Here is a 19,770-nt window from a genome sequence, read left to right as displayed (position 1 = left end):
CACTCTTTCCCACCCAGCTTCCATCTGACTTCGGAATCTTTCATAACCCTAAGAAGCAAGATACAGTCAATGTCTCTCCTTGAGGTAAGAGAACTCTCTTTATCCTTTATTAGCTATGGGCTACCTAAGCATGGACCAAAATCCCCTTCCTGGGTTCCCAGCCACTTCCTGGGCCACCCGGGGCTGGAAGGAAGTCACAGCCCATGTCATGGCCAGGACCCACCTGCAGGCCTGGGCCTACTCCTGCACTTGAAGATGCCCCAACCAGAGCAAGGTAAAACAACGACAATCATTGATTGAGTGCTGTCACTGCTAAGATGTTGACGCTCTTTCTTATCTGATCCTCATAGTGTATGGTAGGAGCTACTAGTCCCCTTTACACATGAAGATGCTGAGGCTCAGAGAAGTGCCTTGTTCATTTAACCGGAGGCCTGTCTGATCTCTATAGGGCCCCGCTGTGTCCCACTGCGGGCATTCTGCCCACACACCCAGTGGGCAGCTGGCAGGGGTCTAGGGGCAGGGGCAGGTCCAGGCCCCTCCCACCTCATGGTGTCCGGCCAGCTGGGCTCTCCTCCACCCATGCTGCGCCCCTCCCTCTGCGGGGATGCTGCCTTGTTCATCTGCAGTCACCCACTGATGCTGCCCATGGGCTGTCACCTGCTGCTTGACTCAAATCTGGGTAGCTCAGGCTTTGGAGTGCCAAAGGAGGCCGTTTTCTTGGAGAAGATTCACGTTGGTCTCTCGAAAGGGCTGGGAGCAGGTCCCAGGGAAACGTTCCTTTCTCCTCCTAGGAGCTGCAAGCCCACCTCTTGCCAGAGAAGGGGTGTGTCCACTGCAAGGGGGCAGGGCAGAGAAAGGGTGGCCCCTTGTTCTCTGCAGGGCCCTGACACCTGGCTGGGGATTTGTGAAGGCCCTCACTCCAGCCATGTTCTCTAAGAAGGCTCTCTTTTTCATCTTTTCCAGAAACCTTGCGATTGTGCAGGACTGGGGTCAGAAGGGTAGCTGTATGGGAGCTGAGGCCAGCAGGCCGTGATCCTGAGACACACGCCAAGGGGGACCCGGGACTGGTCAGTCTGCAGCAAGCAGTCAGGTTGGGGGATGCTGCCCTAGGATGCAGACACAAGCACAGCATGGTGTCCCAGGTATGCCAGCCTCCAGCCCCTGCACTGAAAGGACAGCAATGGGGCAGGAGGCCAAGGCAGGGAGAAAGAGGGTCTGAAACTCAGCTTGTCAGTCCTCTTAGACTTGCTGGGGCCCTGGGACCGGAGCAGAGCCAGATTCGGAGAAAAGACCTTCCAGTCAGTGTAGTAGCCTCCTGGCTGCCGGATGGGGCGCACTTTGTCCATCTGGAAAATGATCTTGTCTCCTGGGTACAGCAAGGCTGTGGACAGCAAGAGAAGCATCTGCAGCCATCAATCCAGACCGCCCATCCCTCCCTGAGCCTCTGGGGTCAGATGAGGTGTTTTTTGTTTTTGTTTCGTTTTGTTAAGTCACGTTTTTAAGATGTTTTCTTCTTATCTATGTAGTAACTTTTTGTTGTTGAACAGTTGTAGATTCACTGGAAGTCACAAAAATAATGCAGAGGGGTCCTTTGAACCACTGCCCCAGTGGTGACGTGCATATAGCTGTAGTGTGATGCCAGGAAAGGAACTTTGGGACAATATGGCTCAGGGGACTACAGATGAAGGGGGCTTGTTTATAACCAGGTCAACAAAGCCCCCAAGGCCTGGGTGCAACGAGGTCTGAGCTGTCCCAGGAGGCAGGAGGATTTGACCAAGACTTGATGAGGTTAACTTAGACCTATTTTCTGTTTTGTTTTGTTTTTCTGAGGCAAAGTCTCACTCCGTCACCCAGGCTAAAGTACAGATCATGGCTCACTGCAGCCTCAACTTCCTGGGCTTAAGCGACCCTCCTACCTTAGCCTCCTGAGTAGCCAGGGCCACAGGCATGCACCAACATGCCTGGCTGATTTCTTAAATTTTTAGTAGAGATGGGGTCTTGCTATGTTACCTAGGCAGGTCTGGAACTCCTGGGCTCAAGCCATCCTACCTACCCCAGCCTCCCAAACTGCTGGGATTACAGGCACAAGCCACTGTGCCTGGCCCACTTAGATTTGTTTGGTGGCAGTTTTCTCCTTGTCTTGAATTAATCTCATGGAGATCCTTGGTAGAGTTTTCTCAGATGTGCTGAATATAAAAAATACTGAGCCAGGGTCTCCACCTTCTGCAGCTATTGAGCAGTGCTTGTCTTAAGATGGTAACACATGAAAGCTCATGTTCTAGAAAAAGTGATGGAAGTTACACTCCAGCTAGTTAATGTTGGCTATTTGGGGGTTGGGAAGGGGCTGTGGAGGTGAGAAAGAAGGAGAGGGGAGGGGGAGATATGTAACACTAATATTTTCAAAAGGTACACATGATTTTTTAAAGTACGATTTAAAAATGAGTTATATAAATAATTTTCTATAAATGGAAAAGAAAAAGATTTGTGAAAGGATGGTCACTAAAAGGTTCACAACGGCCAACTCAGGCTGGTGGAATTTAGATTTTTATGTTTTCAAAAAATTCAGATGAGCAAGTATTATCACCAAAACCAGGGTGGAAAGCCAATAAAGTTATATTCACAGGGGAGGGGGAGACCTTGTTTAGAATTCTGGCTCCTGAGCTTGAGGCCTGGAGTCTGAGCCACCAAGGTCTAGTCTAGAACACAGAGCTGGAAGTCCTGATATTTGAGCCTCTCTGCCTACAGGAGATCAGGCCTCTGTCATAAAGATACCTAATAGCCAGTGGCCAAGACAGTGGTCAGAGATGGATTTGGGCCTAGTCCTACCCACAGGATGCTCCTGTGTGCCCGTGAACATGAGATCCTGCAGACAGGTGAAGCTCACTCATGTAGGAACCCAGCAGCTAGCAAAAGCCAGGGGTGGATGCAGTGGCTCACTCCTGTAATCCCAGTACTTTGGGAGGCTAAGGTGGGAAGATCGCTTGAGCCCAGGAGTTCGAGATCAGCCTGGGCAACAAAGCAAGAGCCCATCTCTCAAAAAAATAAAATAAAATAAAGGCGAGGGGGCCGCTTGATGTTCTGGTGGGGACGGACAAAGGAGGCACACAGGGGAAGACCTAACCCAGAGGAGCAGTCCAGGGCACATGGCAAGCCGGCCTGCATTTCAGAAGACAGAGCTGCAGCTCCACTACTGTGTAAGACCATGGCGTAAATAACCCGGAAAGGTGAGGCTCTCCAAGGAAGGAAGAAGGAGGGATGTTTTGGTGAAAAGTCAGCATCCAGAGCTGTAGGATCTCCTTCTGTCTCTGCCCTCCCAGCCCAGGCAGCACGCGTGGGAGACAATGACCACTGAAGTTGCTTGCCTGTGTTCCTGAGAGCCTCTGATCACATTCTCCTATATACACTTGTTATGGGCCAAATTGTGTCTCCCCAAAATTCATATGTTGTAATTCTAATCCTTACACCTTAGAATGTGACATGTGTGTGCATGTGTGCGTATATGAGAGAGAGACAGAAAGGGTCTCGCTCTGTCGTCTAGGCTGGAGTGCAGTGGTGCGATCTCGGCTTACTGCAACTTCGACCTCCCGGGCTCAAGCGATCCTCCTACCTCAGCCTCCTGAGTAGCTGAGATTACAGGCACATGCTACCATGCCTGATGAATGTTTGTATTTTTTGCAGAGATGGGGTTTTGCCATGTTGCCCAGGCTGTTCTCGAACTCCTGGGCTCAAGCAATCCACCCACCTCGGCCTCCCAAAGTGCTGGGATTATAGGCGCGAGCCACTTCACCCTGCTAGAATGTGACCATTGAGGGGGAAAAAAAGGATGTGACTTCATTTGGAGATTTTGGTGTTTTTTTTTTTTTCTCCAGACTGGGTCTGGCTCTGTCACTTAGGCTGGAGTACATGGTATGATCATAGCTCACTACAGCCTTGAACTCCTGGGATCAAGCTATCCTTCCACCTTGGTCTCCCAAAGTACTGGGATTATTGGGATGAACCACTGTGCCCAGCCTGGAGATAAAGTATTAAAGGAGATGATCAAGCTAAAACGAGGCTGTCCATGGGTGGGTCCTAATCCAATTTGACTAGTATCCTTATAAGAGAAAATGTGGACACACAAAAGAGACACCAGGTGTGCATGTGCAGAGAAAAAACTGTGGAGGCAACAAGGGGGCAGCCATCTGCCAGCCAAGGAGAGAGGCCTTGGAAATCGGCCCTGCTGGCACCTCGATCTGGGACTTCCAGCTTCCAGAATGGTGAAAAATAAATTCCTGTTGTGGAAGCAGCCCAGTCCACAGACTGGTATTTTGTTATGGGAGCCCTGGCACACTAATCTAAGAAGACACAAGGCCCTATAAATCCAGCACTTGTTTCCCTCCCTCTTGGGAAAAAGAGGGTAATAATCAATTGTGACTGTAAAGTCTAGTTCTCACATAAGTCACACCACTGCCTGTGTGGCATGTTCCTTTCTCAGAAAGCTACATTTCCCAGTATGGCCAAAGTTCCTTCCTAGGCAGAGGTCCCGAGGAGAAAACCTCTGCCCCCAAGTGCAGCTTGCTCCTTCATGTTTTTAAAGCACAGAGAAGATCCTGCCCATTAAATTTATACACTCACCAGGCCGGGGGCGGTGGCTCACGCCTGTCATCCCAGCACTTTGGGAGGCCAAGGCAGGTGAATCACCTGAGGTCAGGAGTTCAAGACCGGCCTGGCCAACATGGTGAAACCCTGTCTCTACTAAAAATACAAAAATTAGCTGTGCATGGTGGTGCACACCTGTAGTCCCAGCTACTCGGGAGGCCAAGGCAGGAGAATTGCTTGAACCTGGGAGGTAGAGGTTGCAGTGAGCTGAGATCGCATCACTACACTCCAGCCTGGGCAACAGAGTGAGACTCCGTTTCAAAACAAAACAAAACAAATGTATACATTCACCAATTCACGAGTTTGGAATGCAGGCATTGCTAAATTGTCATGTTGGGGCTGGGCTCTTCTCCACTCCCACATATTAGAAGTGCTCACCCCTCAGAGACACAGTGGGCTCAGACCAGCTTGGATGTATGAAAACGCATTCTCCACCCAAGCAGAGGGTAGAAGCAGTGTGGAAATCTCAGGGCTTCAGCAGGTCCTGTCTCCAGGTGCATTCGTACCCCACTGCTTGTTGCAGAAGAACCAAGCAACAGCCTGGCCTAGAGAAAGGCTTTGTTTTGATAGCAGTTATCATTTCTATCAAATCTCCCTCTTCATTATTACAACTCTTCCTTTATGTTCAACCTCAGGGCTTTCTCACTCAGAACTCCTGTCCTTGGGGCTTTCTACTCTAGGATAAGCTTTTGGTTCACCAAGCTCAGGGTTCCAGAATCCAGACCTCCAAATCTCAGTTGTGGAACCCAGACCTCCAGAACTCGTGTTCTGGAAATCTCATCTAGCAGCAAAACAGACTGGGCTCCCCCTTTTCTCCTCCACGCCCCCACTCTGCCTTATTCCCAGTGTCACCACCAGACTACAGTGGCTTGAATGGCTGCATGGGTGCCTTGGGTGGCATCACCCAAGGTAAGCCACCAAGGCCCTTACCTTTCGTGAGGATGTCCTCCGTCAGCAGGAGGCCATAGGACTCACAGAGCTTCCAGCATTGCAGGTAGACGAGAAAGTTGTGCCTGCGGGTCGAGTCAATGAGCTCCCTCATATCCCCGTGGATGGTGGACGGCAGGGAGTGCTCATCAAAGTGCCGATTCCCACAGTGCACCAGGCGGCACTGCTCCGTGTACTGGATGGAGGGGATCATGAGCTGCGAAGGAAGCAGAAAGGGGCTTGTACTTCTCTTGCCTGTGTCCCTCCTCCTGGCCAGAAGAAGGTACATGCAGTGCCTCATCGACCTCTCCCCTGCGAGGTCCCCACGAGGGATGATGGCAACCAATGTCCAGTGGGGCTGCAGTTCCGGTTCTGAAGTCAGTGAAGACTTCAGGTTCGGAAGCTCAGGTTCTGAAGTCACAGCCCTGTTGATGGGTGTGCAGATGTGCACACGATTGTGTAACATATACAGTAAAACACAGTACACATGCCCTAGAGGTGTCCTATTGAAAAATGACATTCACAAGGCCACAAGGTGGCTCATACCTGTAATCCCAGCACTTTGGGAGGCCGAGGCAGGAGGATAACTTGAGCCCAGGAGTCCAAGATCAGTCTGGGCAATGTGGCAAAACCCTGTTTCTACAAGCAAAAATTAGCTGGGCATGGTGGCACACGCCTGTAGTCCCAGCTTCTCAGGAGGCTGAGGTGGAAGGATGGCTTGAGCCTAGGAAGTTGAGGCTTCTGTGAGCCAAGATCAAGTCACTGCACTCCAGCCTGGGCAGTACAGTGAGACTGTCTCAGAAAAAGAAAAGAAGAGAAGAGGAGAAAAGAGGAGAAAAGAGAAGAAAAGAAAAGTGACATTTGAATGTTTGGCTGCATGGGAATTTAAATTAGGAGCAACCATCTGTAACCTTGAGGTGAAAGCCATGAGCTAAGATAGGAGGAGGCAGGCGGAGCAGGTAGCTGCTTTTGTTGGCTACCACCACCTTGTTTTTTAACAAGGAAAAAAAAAACCTATCTTTTAAAGCTTCTAACACCAGAATCAGCAAAGACCAGCCCATGGGCCAAATCTGGCCCACCAGCTGTTTTTATAAATAAAGTTTTGTTGGAGCACAGCCACACTCATTTGTTAAGGTGCTGTCTGTGGCTGCTTTCCTGCTGCAATAGCAGAGCTGAGTAGTTGCGACAGACAACATATGGCTCACCAGGCCTAAAATGTTTACTATCTGGCCCTTTACAGGGGAACTTGGCTGGTCCCTGCTCAAACATTTTGGGTTTTCTTGTCAAGCAACTGAATCAAATCTTAGTAGATATAGCACTTAGCAATATCTGCCATTTTATTATATGTACAAATACAAATATTGTAGGTATAACTATAAATGTGTATTTTTAATTTTTTATATACATATATTTGTATTAATTAATTTTTTTTTTTTTTTTTTAGAGACATGGTCTCACTCTGTAGCCTGGGCTGGGGTGCATTGTACAATGATAGCTCACTGCAGCCTTGACCTCTCAGGTTCAAGCCATCCTCTGGCCTCAGCCTCTTCAGTAGGTGGAGCCACAGGCACATGCCACCATGCTGGCTAATTTTTTAAAAACTTTTTGCAGAGACGGGGCCTTGCTATATTGCCCAGGTTGGTCTCAAACTGCTGGCCTCCAGTGATCCTCCTACTTTGGCCTCCCAAAGTGCTAGGATTACAGGCATGAGCCACTGCACCTGGCCTGTATATACTTTTTTTTTTTTGAGACACGATCTTGCTCTTTCCCTTAGGCTGGAGTGCAGTGGTGTGATCTTAGCTCACTGCAGTCTCAACCTTCTGGGCTCAGGCAATCCTCTCACCTCAGCCTCTTGAGTAGCTGGGACCACAGGCACATGCCATCACATTAGGCTAACTTTTTAATTTTTTTGTAGAGACAGGATCTCCCTATGTTGCCTAGAATGGCCTCGAACTTCTGGGCTCAAGCAGTCCTCTCAGTACCTTGGCCTCTCAAGGTGCAGGGCTTACAGGTGCAAGACATCACTCCAAGCCTATATTATATATGAATATTTATATGTAGTATTGTATTGATGTTGTCTGCCTCCCTTACTAGACTGTCAGCTTCCTAGGGACAGGGACTGTTAGGCTTACTACAACACCCAGAAGAGTGCCTGGCACATGGCAGGCTCTCAACAAATGTTTACTGGACAAGCTAATTTATGCAATCAATCCTTCCTTCCTTCATTTGCCATGTATTTCTGGAGAGTCTACCCAGTGCCAGGCCCTGTGCCAGCTGCCTGGATTCCAGCTGTGATGAAAATGCAGGCCTGGTCTCAGGCTGAAAAGTCATAATTAAAGAATAGGGAGGGGGGACGTGATACTTTCAGAAACAGGATCTTACTACATTTTCACAAAAACTCAGGAGGCAGGTATTCTTATTTTACAGGTGAGGGACGTGAAGAAGGGGTGGTTGTAGAGGTGAAGACCCCCCTCCCCAGGGTTCTGCAGCCAGCGGGTGATGCTACTGCAGTGATCTGAACCCCAGCTGCTCATCCCCAAGCCACATGCCCTCCTTGGGCTGGCGAGGTACCTTGTGCTGTCGCTGCCGCTCGCCGTACCGCTTGCCTACTTCCTCCATCTCCTCCAGGGTCATGGGCCGCGCCTCCATCTGTGTGTCGACTGCAGGCACCGTCAGCAGGTCCACTTTGGGAAGCTGTGGGGCTGAATCCACCTCCTGCTTCTTGAGCGGACCCTTCAGGGAATCTCTGTGCTTAACCAAGATATAACCTAGAGTCGGAGGGAAGAGATGAAGGAAGGAGGGACTAAGAGGGTGCCGAGCCACAGAACCTGCCAAGCAGTTATCCAGTGTCACCCAGCAGGCACCAGGCCAACCCTCCGCTCCCTTCCCACACGTCTGGGCAGTGCCCACCTGAGCTGTACCTTAGATGTGGCCCTCCTCTCCATCTCCACTAATGGCGTCCCTTACTGCACCAACCCCAGCCCTCTGGCTGCCATCCTTGTCCTGTCACCCTGTCTCACCAAGCAGCAAATAGGATCTTTAAAAAATATAGAGTATGGCCAGGTGCGGTGGCTCACGCCTGTAATCCCAGCACTTTGGGAGGCTGAGGAGGGTGGATCATGAGGTCAGGAGATCGAGAACATCCTGGGTAACATTGTGAAACCCCATCTCTACTAAAAATACAAAAAATTAGCCAGGCGTGGTGGCACGTGCCTGTAGTCCCAGCTACTCTGGAGGCTGAGGCAGGGGAATTGCTTGAACTCAGGACCTGGAGGTTGCAGTGAGCTGAGATCGCGCCACTGCACTCCAGCCTGGGCGACAGAGCGAGACTCCGTCTCAAAAATAAACAAACAAACAAAAATATAGAGCAGGGCCCTCTGGGAGGCCGAGGCAAGTGGATCAGCTGAGGTCAGTAGTTTGAGACCGGCCTGACCAATATGGTGAAACCCCGTCTCTACTAAAAATATAAAAATCAGCTGGGTGCAGTGGCATGCACCTGTAGTCCTAACCACTCAGGAGGCTGAGACAGGAGAATTGCTTGAACACGGGAGGTGGAAGTTGCAGTGAGAAGAGATCACACCACTGCACTCTATCTAGCCTGGACAACAGAGCAAGACTCCGTCCCAAAATATATAAATATATACATATATAGATCAGGGTGCAGTGGCATGCCTGTGGTTCCAGATACTCAGGAGGCTGAGGTGGGAGGATTGCTTATGGCCAGGAATTCGAGGCTGCAGTAAGCTATGATCACACCTGTGAATAGCCACTTCACTCCAGCCTGGGCAACATAAGGAGATCCCACTGTGTGGGTCTCCTTATGTTGGATATGTGTGGATGGATGGATAGATAGATAGACAGACAGACAGACAGACAGATAGATAGATAGATAGCTAGATAGACCAGATCGCCTCATTCCTTGGCTTCCCACAGGACTTAGACCAAAACCCAGAGTCCTTTCCCTGGGCTACAAGGCCCTGCTGCACCATCTGGCCTCAGCTGCCTTCCCTCCTGGTCCACGGCGTACAATTCACCCTTCACCCATTCCACCTAGCCACCCTGATCACCTTCTGTCTCTTGCAAGCTTTCCTACCCCAGGGCCTTTGCCTTCACAGTTCTATCTGCCTAGATTGTGCTTCCCCCAAGACTAGTTCCTGTCAATCACTCAGATGTTGGCTCCAATGTCTGCTTCTCAGGGAGGCCTTCCCTGACCACCAGCCCTTTAGGTGCAAGCTCATCGAAAGCTGGCGCTTTGGCTGGCCTACTGCTGTGTTCCCAGTTTCTAGAAGGGGCACATAGTAGTTGCTCAACAAAGATTCTAATGAATGAAAGAATCCCATTGTCCTTGCCCTTGTTCAGACCTTCATTGTCTTAAGCTGAAGTAATATCCTGACCTTACCACCTTCTATTGAGGCTGTGAACAAGTGGCTCAGCCTTTCTGAGCTCTAGCTTCCTCCTTGTAAAGCAGGAATAGTAATCGTGACCTCTGCGGACATGAAGGATAAACTGAGATCATTCTGCAAGAATCAAGAAGAGCTACTGCAAGAAGAACTACTGGAAGAAGGCACCCCTGCCAAGACACTCAAACTCTTGCCTCTTTAGACAAAGTGAGAGACACCCTGACAGAGCAGGAGCACCGTCACCAGGGATAAACACTGCCACTTTAAGTTCCAGCTCCCTTTCTAGCCTCATGCATTTCAAGGAAATCACTTCTCTTCTAACTATGGGCAGCCAGAAAGAGCAGACAGTAAAACACAGACAACTTGGGCACAGAGGGAGGTGGGGGAAAGTCTCTTGGGTGACTGCCAAACTTCACCCTCATACAATGGGCCCCAGTAAAACAGTTTAATAAGCACATTCCTTTCCCTTCAGGTGCACTAAGATAGGGAAGCTAAAAGCAGACTTGGGGGATATGCCTGCAGCTGCAGAAAGATGGAAACAGACACACAACTCTCCCTCCCAGATAAGCCCAACAAAGAGACACAGAAGCAGTCCACACCTCTGATAAACTCTCCCACCCTGAATCCTTAAAAACTCTTAGTCTGTAAGAGAGTGTGGCTCTGACCTAACTCGGCCAGCAGCCCCTCTCAGGTGTGTTTTCTCTAAAATAAACCTGTACTTGACTATTGAGCCACCTTTCGTGTTTCTTTCCTCTTTCTTTAATTCTTACACACCCCAGTCTACCCATCTTACCCACTGTTGCTCACCAGGGCAAAAGAACTCAGTGATGATGCCAAAATAGCACCATGAGAGCAAATGTCTGCTGTTTGGCTTTGTGTTTACTTACTGGGAAATAACAGGCCCCAAAATATCTCTGCTTCAAATATGCATCACAGCACACTGTGGTCATTCAAATGACTTGCAGCCAGCTACACAGATAGCGATGAGCTTGGTAATTTATAATAAAAAGGCACAAAGAGTATCAGAAGGAAAGCAGCCCAATTCGAGGCGACCTTAAAAATGTGCTGGACATAAAGGAGATTACTACTGTTGGGGTGGTGATACATGCAGGAGGCGACTGTTGGGGTGCTAAGGTCTCTGACAGAGGCAGAGACCCTGCTTGGGAGGTGATGGTTTCTCTGCAGGGCAGCTGGTTGAGACTGGACATTGAAAATCTCCCAGAGGACTGAGGAATGGATGCTCTGAGCTGCCTGCTGTTCCCAAATGAGCCACTCCAGTGAAGATGCTGAGTAACTCCACTTGGTGTGACTGTAAACTCGAACGGCCTCATCCCGGATCTTTAGCATTGTTAGGAAACCCCTCCACTGCCTCCTCCAGGGCTCCTGTGTGACTCAGGGAGGACAAGGAGGCTCTAAACATGCATGAGATTAAATTCCTGCCAACCTGGTGGATGGGAACAGAGCAAGATTTGTTTCATTTAGAAAAACAAAGCTGTGGCTATGTTTGGGAAGGGTGCTAGAATGGGTGGGTGGTTGTAATTGTTCTTTTTTGTTTGTTTACTACAAGAATGGTACTAAGATATAAAGAAATATTATACAATGCACCTTTGTGTTGTAGAGTAAATTCACAGCCAGAGCTTTAACAAGTCCATTTCTAGTTTGCCTCTGTGCCTTGTCTGGGCACATGTGGCCCCACAAGTGTATTGCTTGGCAGATGGAACTTGAGCCATGCACAACCTTTACAACTGTTCACAGCAACCCTGCCATAATACCCCTGATAGCAGAATACCAAAATATACTTTCCAGTAAACTGTAAACATGTGCTAATTCTGGTTCTAAACAAGAATTTTATCAATAAGGTATGGATTAATAGTGAGGAGGCCTTGGACCCACATACACATAAATGTCTCTGGAAAGGCTTGCCATTTGGGTCAGTTCTCAGCCTCTCAGGTGGGCTCTGGTGGGCTGAGTATCCTCCACTAAGAACAAGGGCAGGGACTCATTTGTCTTTGAATGGACACAGTGGTAGCTGGGCACTCAAGGGAGTATCTACTCCTTACTTAATCTCTGGGCCTGAAAATTTCCAGAGGCTTGGCCAAACCACAGTCAGCCCAAACTGGGGAACACACTGAGGAAGTGAGTTTGGAGGAGAGGCCAAGGCTTCCTGCACCACGCTCGCTCCCAGGACAGGGAGGTGGAGGCACAGGACAGGGAGGGGTACGCACGCTTCCTTGCAGTGGCCAGGCTGCTCCTTTGCTGAGCCATAGACCACTGCTTGTAGGTATTGGCCAGGATGTCCATGGTGATGGCGTTGTGCTTCCCAAGAGAGCTGAGGTAGATCACTATATCCTCCACCTCCTGGTTCTTCAGAGGGACTCCGACCTGAGGAGACAGAGGCCTTGAGACTAGCAGGCTCCCATCTAAACATCCTGCCCTGATGGCCAAGTCCTTACCAGCCTCCTCAGATCCCCATCCTGCTTCCAGTTTCATCCTCAACCACTCACTACTATACCCAAGGTCCCTGCTGCAGGAGCTCAGAGCCCTTTCCTGGTCCTTTCTTACCTTTGCCTTTGCTCAGGCAGTTCCTCTTCTCTGCCTGAAAAAACTCCTATCCCTCCTTCAAAGTCCAGTCCAGATGTCACCATCTTTATAGAGTGGGTTACTTCTTCCTCTAGGGTCCCACCCCACTTCCTACCAGTCTCAATGGCAGCATCTACCATCTTGGATATGAAACATGATTTCACATATGGATCATCCCTGTCCACAAGTAACACAAAAATCTCCCTTAATTCCTGGAAAATGGGATCAAGAATACTATACACCTCACTCTTTTAAGGACAATGAGCAACTCTGGAAGTGTATAATGCTTGCCAGCAACATTGGATATTCAAGAAGAAAAGTTGTAAAGGAAATATGATTTTGTTCTTCAGTTTCTTTAGACAATAGTCATTGTTCACTGAACTTTACTCAAATTCCTGGCCTCAAGTGATCCTCCTGCCTCGGCCTCCCAAAGTGCTAGGTAAACAGGCGTGAGCCACTGCGCCTAGCCTTGAACGTTCCTTAAGCAAGATCAGAACTCTCCTGGTGCTGGCTGGGTGTGGTGGCTCATGCTTGTAAACCCAGCACTTTAGGAGGCCAAGGCGGGTGGAATGCCTGAGGTCAGGAGTTCGAGATCAGACTGGCCAGCATAGTGAAGCCCCATCTCTACTGAAAACACAAAATTAGCCAGGCATGGTGTCATATACCTATAATCCCAGTACCCGGGAGGCTGAGGCAGGAGAATCCCTTGAACCAGGGAGAGGGAGTTTGCAGTGACCCAAGACTGCACCATTGCACTCCAGCCTGGGCGACAAGAACAAAGCTCCGCCTCAAAAAAACAACAAAAAAGAACTCTCCTAGTGCTAAAGAATGTAATTATTGGCCGGGCGCGGTGGCTCAAGCCTGTAATCCCAGCACTTTGGGAGGCCGAGATGGGTGGATCATGAGGTCAGGAGATCGAGACCATCCTGGCTAACACAGTGAAACCCCATCTCTACTAAAAAAATACAAAAAACTAGCCGGGCGAGGTGGCGGGCGCCTGTAGTCCCAGCTACTCGGGAGGCTGAGGCAGGAGAATGGCGTAAACCCGGGAGGCGGAGCTTGCAGTGAGCTGAGATCCGGCCACTGCACTCCAGCCTGGGCAACAGAGCGAGACTCCGTCTCAAAAAAAAAAAAAAAAAAAAAAAAAAAGAATGTAATTATTTAACCTTTGGGTTATGGAGATTAAAGACCATTATCTTTAAATGCTTTGAAATGTTGTTAAGATACTTACATGTCATAAAACATGTGTGAGAAAACTGATAATAATTTAAAGCCACAAAAGACATCACAGTCAACTTCCTAAAGTTGTTTAAGGTATTTGTTGTTGTTTGGATTTCTTTTAAGTCAGGATCTTGCTCTGTCACCCAGTCTGGAGTGTAGTGGTGTGATCATAGCTTACTGCAGCCTCCAACTCCTGGGCTCAAGTGATCCTCCCATCTGACCCTCCCATGTAGCTGGGACTACAGGTGTGTGCCACCACACTGGGCTAAGCTTTTTAATTTTTTGTAGAGATGGGGGTTTCACTGTGTTACTTAGGCTGATCTCAAGCTCTTGGCCTTGAGCAATCTTTTGACTTTGGCCTTCCAAAGTGTTGGGGGATTACAGGCATGAGCCATCATGCCAGGGTAAAGTATCTTGCATTCAAAATATATAAAAACTTAATTCATCTAGGTAACTTTTCTGTAAAAAGTCAGATAGGGCCAGGCGTAGTGGCTCACACCTGTAATTCCAGCACTTTGGGAGGCTGAGGCAGGTGGATCACAAGGTCAAGAGATCAAGACAATCCTGGCCAACATGGTGAAACTCCTTCTCTACTAAAAATACAAAAATTAGCTGGGCGTGGTGGTGCATGCCTATAGTCCCAGCTACTTGGGAGTCTGAGGCAGGAAAACCGCCTGAACCCAGGAGGCAGAGGTTGCAGTAAGCCAAGATCGCACCACTGCACTCCAGCCTAGTGACAGAGTGAGACTGTGTCTCAAAACACAAACAAACAAACAAACAAACAAACTCAGTAAATATTTTAGGTTTGGCTAGCTATACAGTGTGTCATACTGTTCAGCTGTGCCATTGTAGCATGAAAGCAGCCATAGACAATTCAAGGATGAATGAGTGTGACTGTGTTCCAATAAGACTTTATTTAAAAAAACAGGAAGCAGGCTGGACTTGTCTCGTGAGCCACAGTTTGCAGACCTCTGCTAGGCCGATAAAACTTTCCATGATGATGGAAATGTTCCACATCTGTGCAGTCCAATAGAGGAGCCACTTGCCACATGTGACTACTGAGCACTCAAAATGTGTGGCTGGTGTGATAGACAGACTGGATTTTTAAATTTATAATTGATTTACATTAATAAATAGCCAGTGAAAGTAAAAGTGTGGTCCATGAACCAGTACTACAGGCAACACCAGGAGCTCATTAGAAATACAGCATCTTTTGATGACCCACAGATGTACTGGGTCAGAAGCTGCATTTCGACACGACTCCCATGTAATTTATACGCCAGTAACAGTTGGAGACACTCTACCAGCTTTCTCTTATCTCAGTTTTGGGGTCTGCTGTGCAAGACAGGGATTCCCCAAGGTAGCTGGCTGGTTATGAGGTTGACTCTGCAGCCTTCCCACTCAGGTGGGGGCTTTCAAGGTCAGACGGGTGTGGGGAGCAGATTTTAAGGATCTGATTTGGCCACAAGTTAATCCATATTTTCCAATCTAGCTTTATAAGTAATAAGGCAGACAGTTTGCACTCCTTGTGTCTACTTCTCAGTTGAACCAGAACCCAGCTGGGGGCGGCAAAGAGGGAGTACATGGACATCCTGCCCATTTGGGCCCATCCAGAGAAAGCAGGTGGCACTTACTGCCTTTACAGCCGTGATGAACTTCTCCCTGGTGATTCTCTGGTTCTCACCCTGGCCCACCTTGTGAAATATCTCCAGGATCTTGATCTTGCGGCTATGCAGGTAGGAGTACATGACTGACAGGGCAGGGGGCTTGGGCAGCTGGAGCTGGGGCACCATCTGGCGGGAGAGCCGGGGGGCTTTTTTCTGGAAGAGGTGAGAGGGTAGGGCAGAGGAGAGAGTTCAAGGGAGACAGGCCAGTGGGATGCAGTCACCAGAGTTAGGGAGTAAGGAGAGGCCGAGCAACTCTAAATAGCAGGATAGAGTACAAAGGGCACTGGATTCAGGGCAACTGTGTTTGGCCACAAAATGCCTGGGAGACTTTGCTTCTCTGAGCCTTGGTTTTCTCATCTGAAAAACACAAGGCTTGGAAAATATAGGAACTAAAATTTCATTCTTATCTACATCTCTCCTGTCAAACCAGGCAGTAGCTGTAATCCCACTGCTCTGGTCTCTCAGTGCACCAAAACCTATACCCTTCCCTGGAACCAGGTGGAGATCCCCCACCCACTCCCCCAGCCTTTGCATCTGCTATAGGCCTCTTGCCTGGAAAATTTTTCTCTCTTTCTCTATCTGTCCAGATACTCCTCCTCCTCCAATTCCAGGTGAAAGGGCATATTTTGTAATGATGACAATCTTCTACCTTGGTGCAGCACTGGACAGTTTACAAAGGGCCTTCCTATTCCCTAGGGTATTGTTCCTCTGTGCTCCTCCCGGGGTGCTTACTATAATAGAGACCCACTTCTATTAATGGCCTGTAGCAAACTGTAGAGCCATTAATCCGATGTGTCTGCCTCCCCCACTAACATGTGAACACCTTGTGCTATGGCTTAATGTTTGTCCCCTCCAAAACACATGTTTAAACTTAACGTGAATTTTGTTAAGCCACTTGGCACATGTGACTATTGAGCACTCCAAATGTGGCTGGTGTGATCGAGGGACTGGATTTTTAAATTTATAATTAATTTACATTATTAAATAGCTAGTGAAAGTAAAAGTGTGGTCCGTGGACCAGTACCACAGGCATCACCAGAAGCTCTTAGAAATGCAGCATCTGTTGATGACTGCAGATGGGCCGGGTCAGAAGTAACTTAATACCATTATTAACATAATGGTCTTAAGAGGTGGGGCCTTGGTCGGGCGCGGTGGCTCAAGCCTGTAATCCCAGCACTTTGGGAGGCCAAGGTGGGCGGATCACGAGGTCAGGAGATCGAGACCATCCTGGCTAACACGGTGAAACCCCGTCTCTACTAAAAAAATACAAAAAACTAGCCAGGCGTGGTGGTGGGCGCCTGTAGTCCCAGCTACTCGGGAGGCTGAAGCAGGAGAAAGGTGTGAACCCGGGTGGCGGAGCTTGCAGTGAGCCGAGATCACACCACTGCCCTCCAGCCTGGGCGACAGAGCGAGACTCCTTCTCAAAAAAAAAGAAAAAAGGGGGGCGGAGCAAGATGACCAAATAGGAACAGCTCCAGTCTCCAACTCCCAGCACAAGCGACACAGAAGACCGGTGATTTCTGCATTTTCAACTGAGGTACTGGGGTCATCTCACTGGGGAGTGCTGGACAATTGGTGCTAGTCAGCTGCTGCAGCCCGACCAGCGAGAGCTGAAGCAGGGCGAGGCATTGCCTCACCTGGGAAGCGCAAGGGGGAAGGGAATCCCTTTTCCTAGCCAGGGGAACTGAGACACACAACACCTGGAAAATCGGGTAATTCCCACCCCAATACTGCGCTTTAAGCAAACCGGCACACCAGGAGATTATACCCACAACTGGCTGGGAGGGTCCCACGGCCACGGAACCTCCCTCATTGCTAGCACAGCAGTCTGCGATCTAACCACAAGGCAGCAGCGAGGCTGGGGGAGGGGCGCCCGCCATTGCTGAGGCTTAAGTAGGTAAACGAAGCGGCTGGGAAGCTCGAACTGGGTGGAGCTCACAGCAGCTCAAGGAAACCTGCTTGTCTCTGTAGACTCCACCTCTGGGGACTGGGCACAGCTAAACAACAAAAGGGGAAGCAGCAGAGGCCTGTGCAGACACGAACGACTCTGTCTGACAGCTTTGAAGAGAGCAGTGGATCTCCCAACACGGAGGTTGAGATCTGAGAACGGACAGACTGCCTGCTCAAGTGGGTCCCTCACCCCTGAGTAGCCTAACTGGGAGACATCCCCCACTAGGGGCAGTCTGACACCCCACACCTTACAGGGTGGAGTACACCCCTGAGAGGAAGCTTCCAAAGTAAGAACCAGACAGGTACACTCGCTGTTCAGCAATATTCTATCTTCTGCAACCTCTGCTGCTGATACCCAGGCAAACAGTGTCTGGAGTGGACCTCAAGCAATCTCCAACAGACCTACAGCTGAGGGTCCTGACTATTAGAAGGAAAACTATCAAACAGGAAGGACACCTATACCAAAACCCCATCAGTACGTCACCATCATTAAAGACCAGAGGCAGATAAAACCACAAAGATGGGGAAGAAGCAGGGCAGAAAAGCTGGAAATTCAAAAAATAAGAGCGCATCTCCCCCTGCAAAGGAGCGCAGCTCATCGCCAGCAACAGATCAAAGCTGGTCAGAGAATGACTGACGAAATGAGAAAAGAAGGCTTCAGTCCATCAAACTTCTCAGAGCTAAAGGAGGAATTACGTACGAAGCGCAAAGAAACTAAAAATCTTGAAAAAAGAGTGGAAGAATTGATAGCTAGAATAATTAATGCAGAGAAGGTCATAAATGAAATGACAGAGATGAAAACCATGACACGAGAAATACGTGACAAATCCACAAGCTTCAGTAACCGACTCGATCAACTGGAAGAAAGAGTATCAGCGATTGAGGATCAAATGAATGAAATGAAGCGAGAAGAGAAACCAAAAGAAAAAAGAAGAAAAAGAAATGAACAAAGCCTGCAAGAAGTATGGGATTATGTAAAAAGACCAAATCTACGTCTGATTGGGGTGCCTGAAAGTTAGGGGGAAAATGGAACCAAGTTGGATATCTTCAGGATATCATCCAGGAGAACTTCCCCACCCTAGTAGGGCAGGCCAACATTCAAATTCAGGAAATACAGAGAACACCACAAAGATACTCCTTGAGAAGAGCAACTCCAAGACACATAATTGCCAGATTCACCAAAGTTGAAATGAAGGAAAAAATCTTAAGGGCAGCCAGAGAGAAAGGTTGGGTTACCCACAAAGGGAAGACCATCAGACTAACAGCAGACCTCTCGGCAGAAACTCTACAAGCCAGAAGAGAGTGGGGGCCAATATTCAGCGTTCTTAAAGAAAAGAATTTTAAACCCAGAATTTCATATCCAGCCAAACTAAGTTTCATAAGTGAAGGAGAAATAAAATTCTTCACAGATAAGCAAATGCTTAGAGATTTTGTCACCACCAGGGCTGCCTTACAAGAGACCCTGAAGGAAGCCCTAAACATGGAAAGGAACAACCGGTACCAGCCATTGCAAAAACATGCCAAAATGTAAAGACCATCGAGGCTAGGAAGAAACTGCATCAACTAACGAGCAAAATAACCAGTTAATATCATAATGGCAGGATCAAGTTCACACATAACAATATTAACCTTAAATGTTAATGGACTAAATGCTCCAATTAAAGACACAGACTGGCAAACTGGATAAAGAGTCAAGACCTATCAGTCTGCTGTATTCAGGAGACCCATCTCACATGCAGAGACATACATAGGCTCAAAATAAAGGGATGGAGGAAGATCTACCAAGCAAATGGAGAACAAAAAAAAAGCAGGGGTTGCAATCCTAGTCTCTGATAAAATAGACTTTAAACCATCAAAGATCAAAAGAGACAAAGAAGGCCATTACATAATGGTAAAGGGATCAATTCAACAGGAAGAGCTAACTATCCTAAATATATATGCACCCAATACAGGAGCTCCCAAATTCATAAAGCAAGTCCTTAGAGACTTACAAAGAGACTTAGATTCCCATACAATAATAATGGGAGACTTCAGCACTCCACTGTCAACATTAGACAGATCAACGAGACAGAAAGTTAACAAGGATATCCAGGAATTGAACTCATCTCTGCACCAAGCGGACCTAATAGACATCTATAGAACTCTCCACCCCAAATCAACAGAATATACATTCTTCTCAGCACCACATCGCACTTATTCCAAAATTGACCACATAATTGGAAGTAAAGCACTCCTCAGCAAATGTAAAAGAACAGAAATTATAACAAACTGTCTCTCAGACTACAGTGCAATCAAACTAGAACTCAGGACTAAGAAACTCAATCAAAACCGCTCAACTACATGGAAACTGAACAACCTGCTCCTGAATGACTACTGGGTACATAACG

At 48.4% G+C, this 19,770-nt stretch overlaps 1 protein-coding gene across 9 annotated transcripts in view; it reads right to left on the bottom strand.

Annotated features, from left to right (window-relative positions):
* Positions 1–19,770, bottom strand: part of EFCAB12 (EF-hand calcium binding domain 12) — a 34,651-nt gene that overhangs the window by 1,727 nt on the left and 13,154 nt on the right. For 3 of the 9 annotated variants that reach the window (XR_004437046.1, XM_033210842.1, XM_033210841.1), the window contains exons 3-7: positions 15,401–15,586; positions 12,191–12,347; positions 8,137–8,333; positions 5,569–5,782; positions 1,228–1,381 (exon numbers count right to left, since the gene is read on the bottom strand). Coding sequence is in view for 6 of the 9 variants with exons in the window: in XM_033210842.1 (XP_033066733.1) it covers positions 1,228–1,381; positions 5,569–5,782; positions 8,137–8,333; positions 12,191–12,347; positions 15,401–15,586 (908 nt within the window). In the remaining 3 variants the exon portion in view is untranslated. Of the gene's footprint in view, positions 1–572; positions 1,382–5,568; positions 5,783–8,136; positions 8,334–12,190; positions 12,348–15,400; positions 15,587–19,770 lie in introns of those variants that run through there. The other 6 variants (XM_033210845.1, XM_033210846.1, XR_004437044.1 and 3 more) reach the window with 5 other exon arrangements.

The sequence above is a fragment of the Trachypithecus francoisi genome, unplaced genomic scaffold, assembly GCF_009764315.1.
Source record: "Trachypithecus francoisi isolate TF-2019V2 unplaced genomic scaffold, Tfra_2.0 Lachesis_group0, whole genome shotgun sequence".
Classification (NCBI taxonomy): Eukaryota; Metazoa; Chordata; class Mammalia; order Primates; family Cercopithecidae; genus Trachypithecus; species Trachypithecus francoisi.
This window is presented reverse-complemented; position numbering and strand designations above follow the sequence as displayed.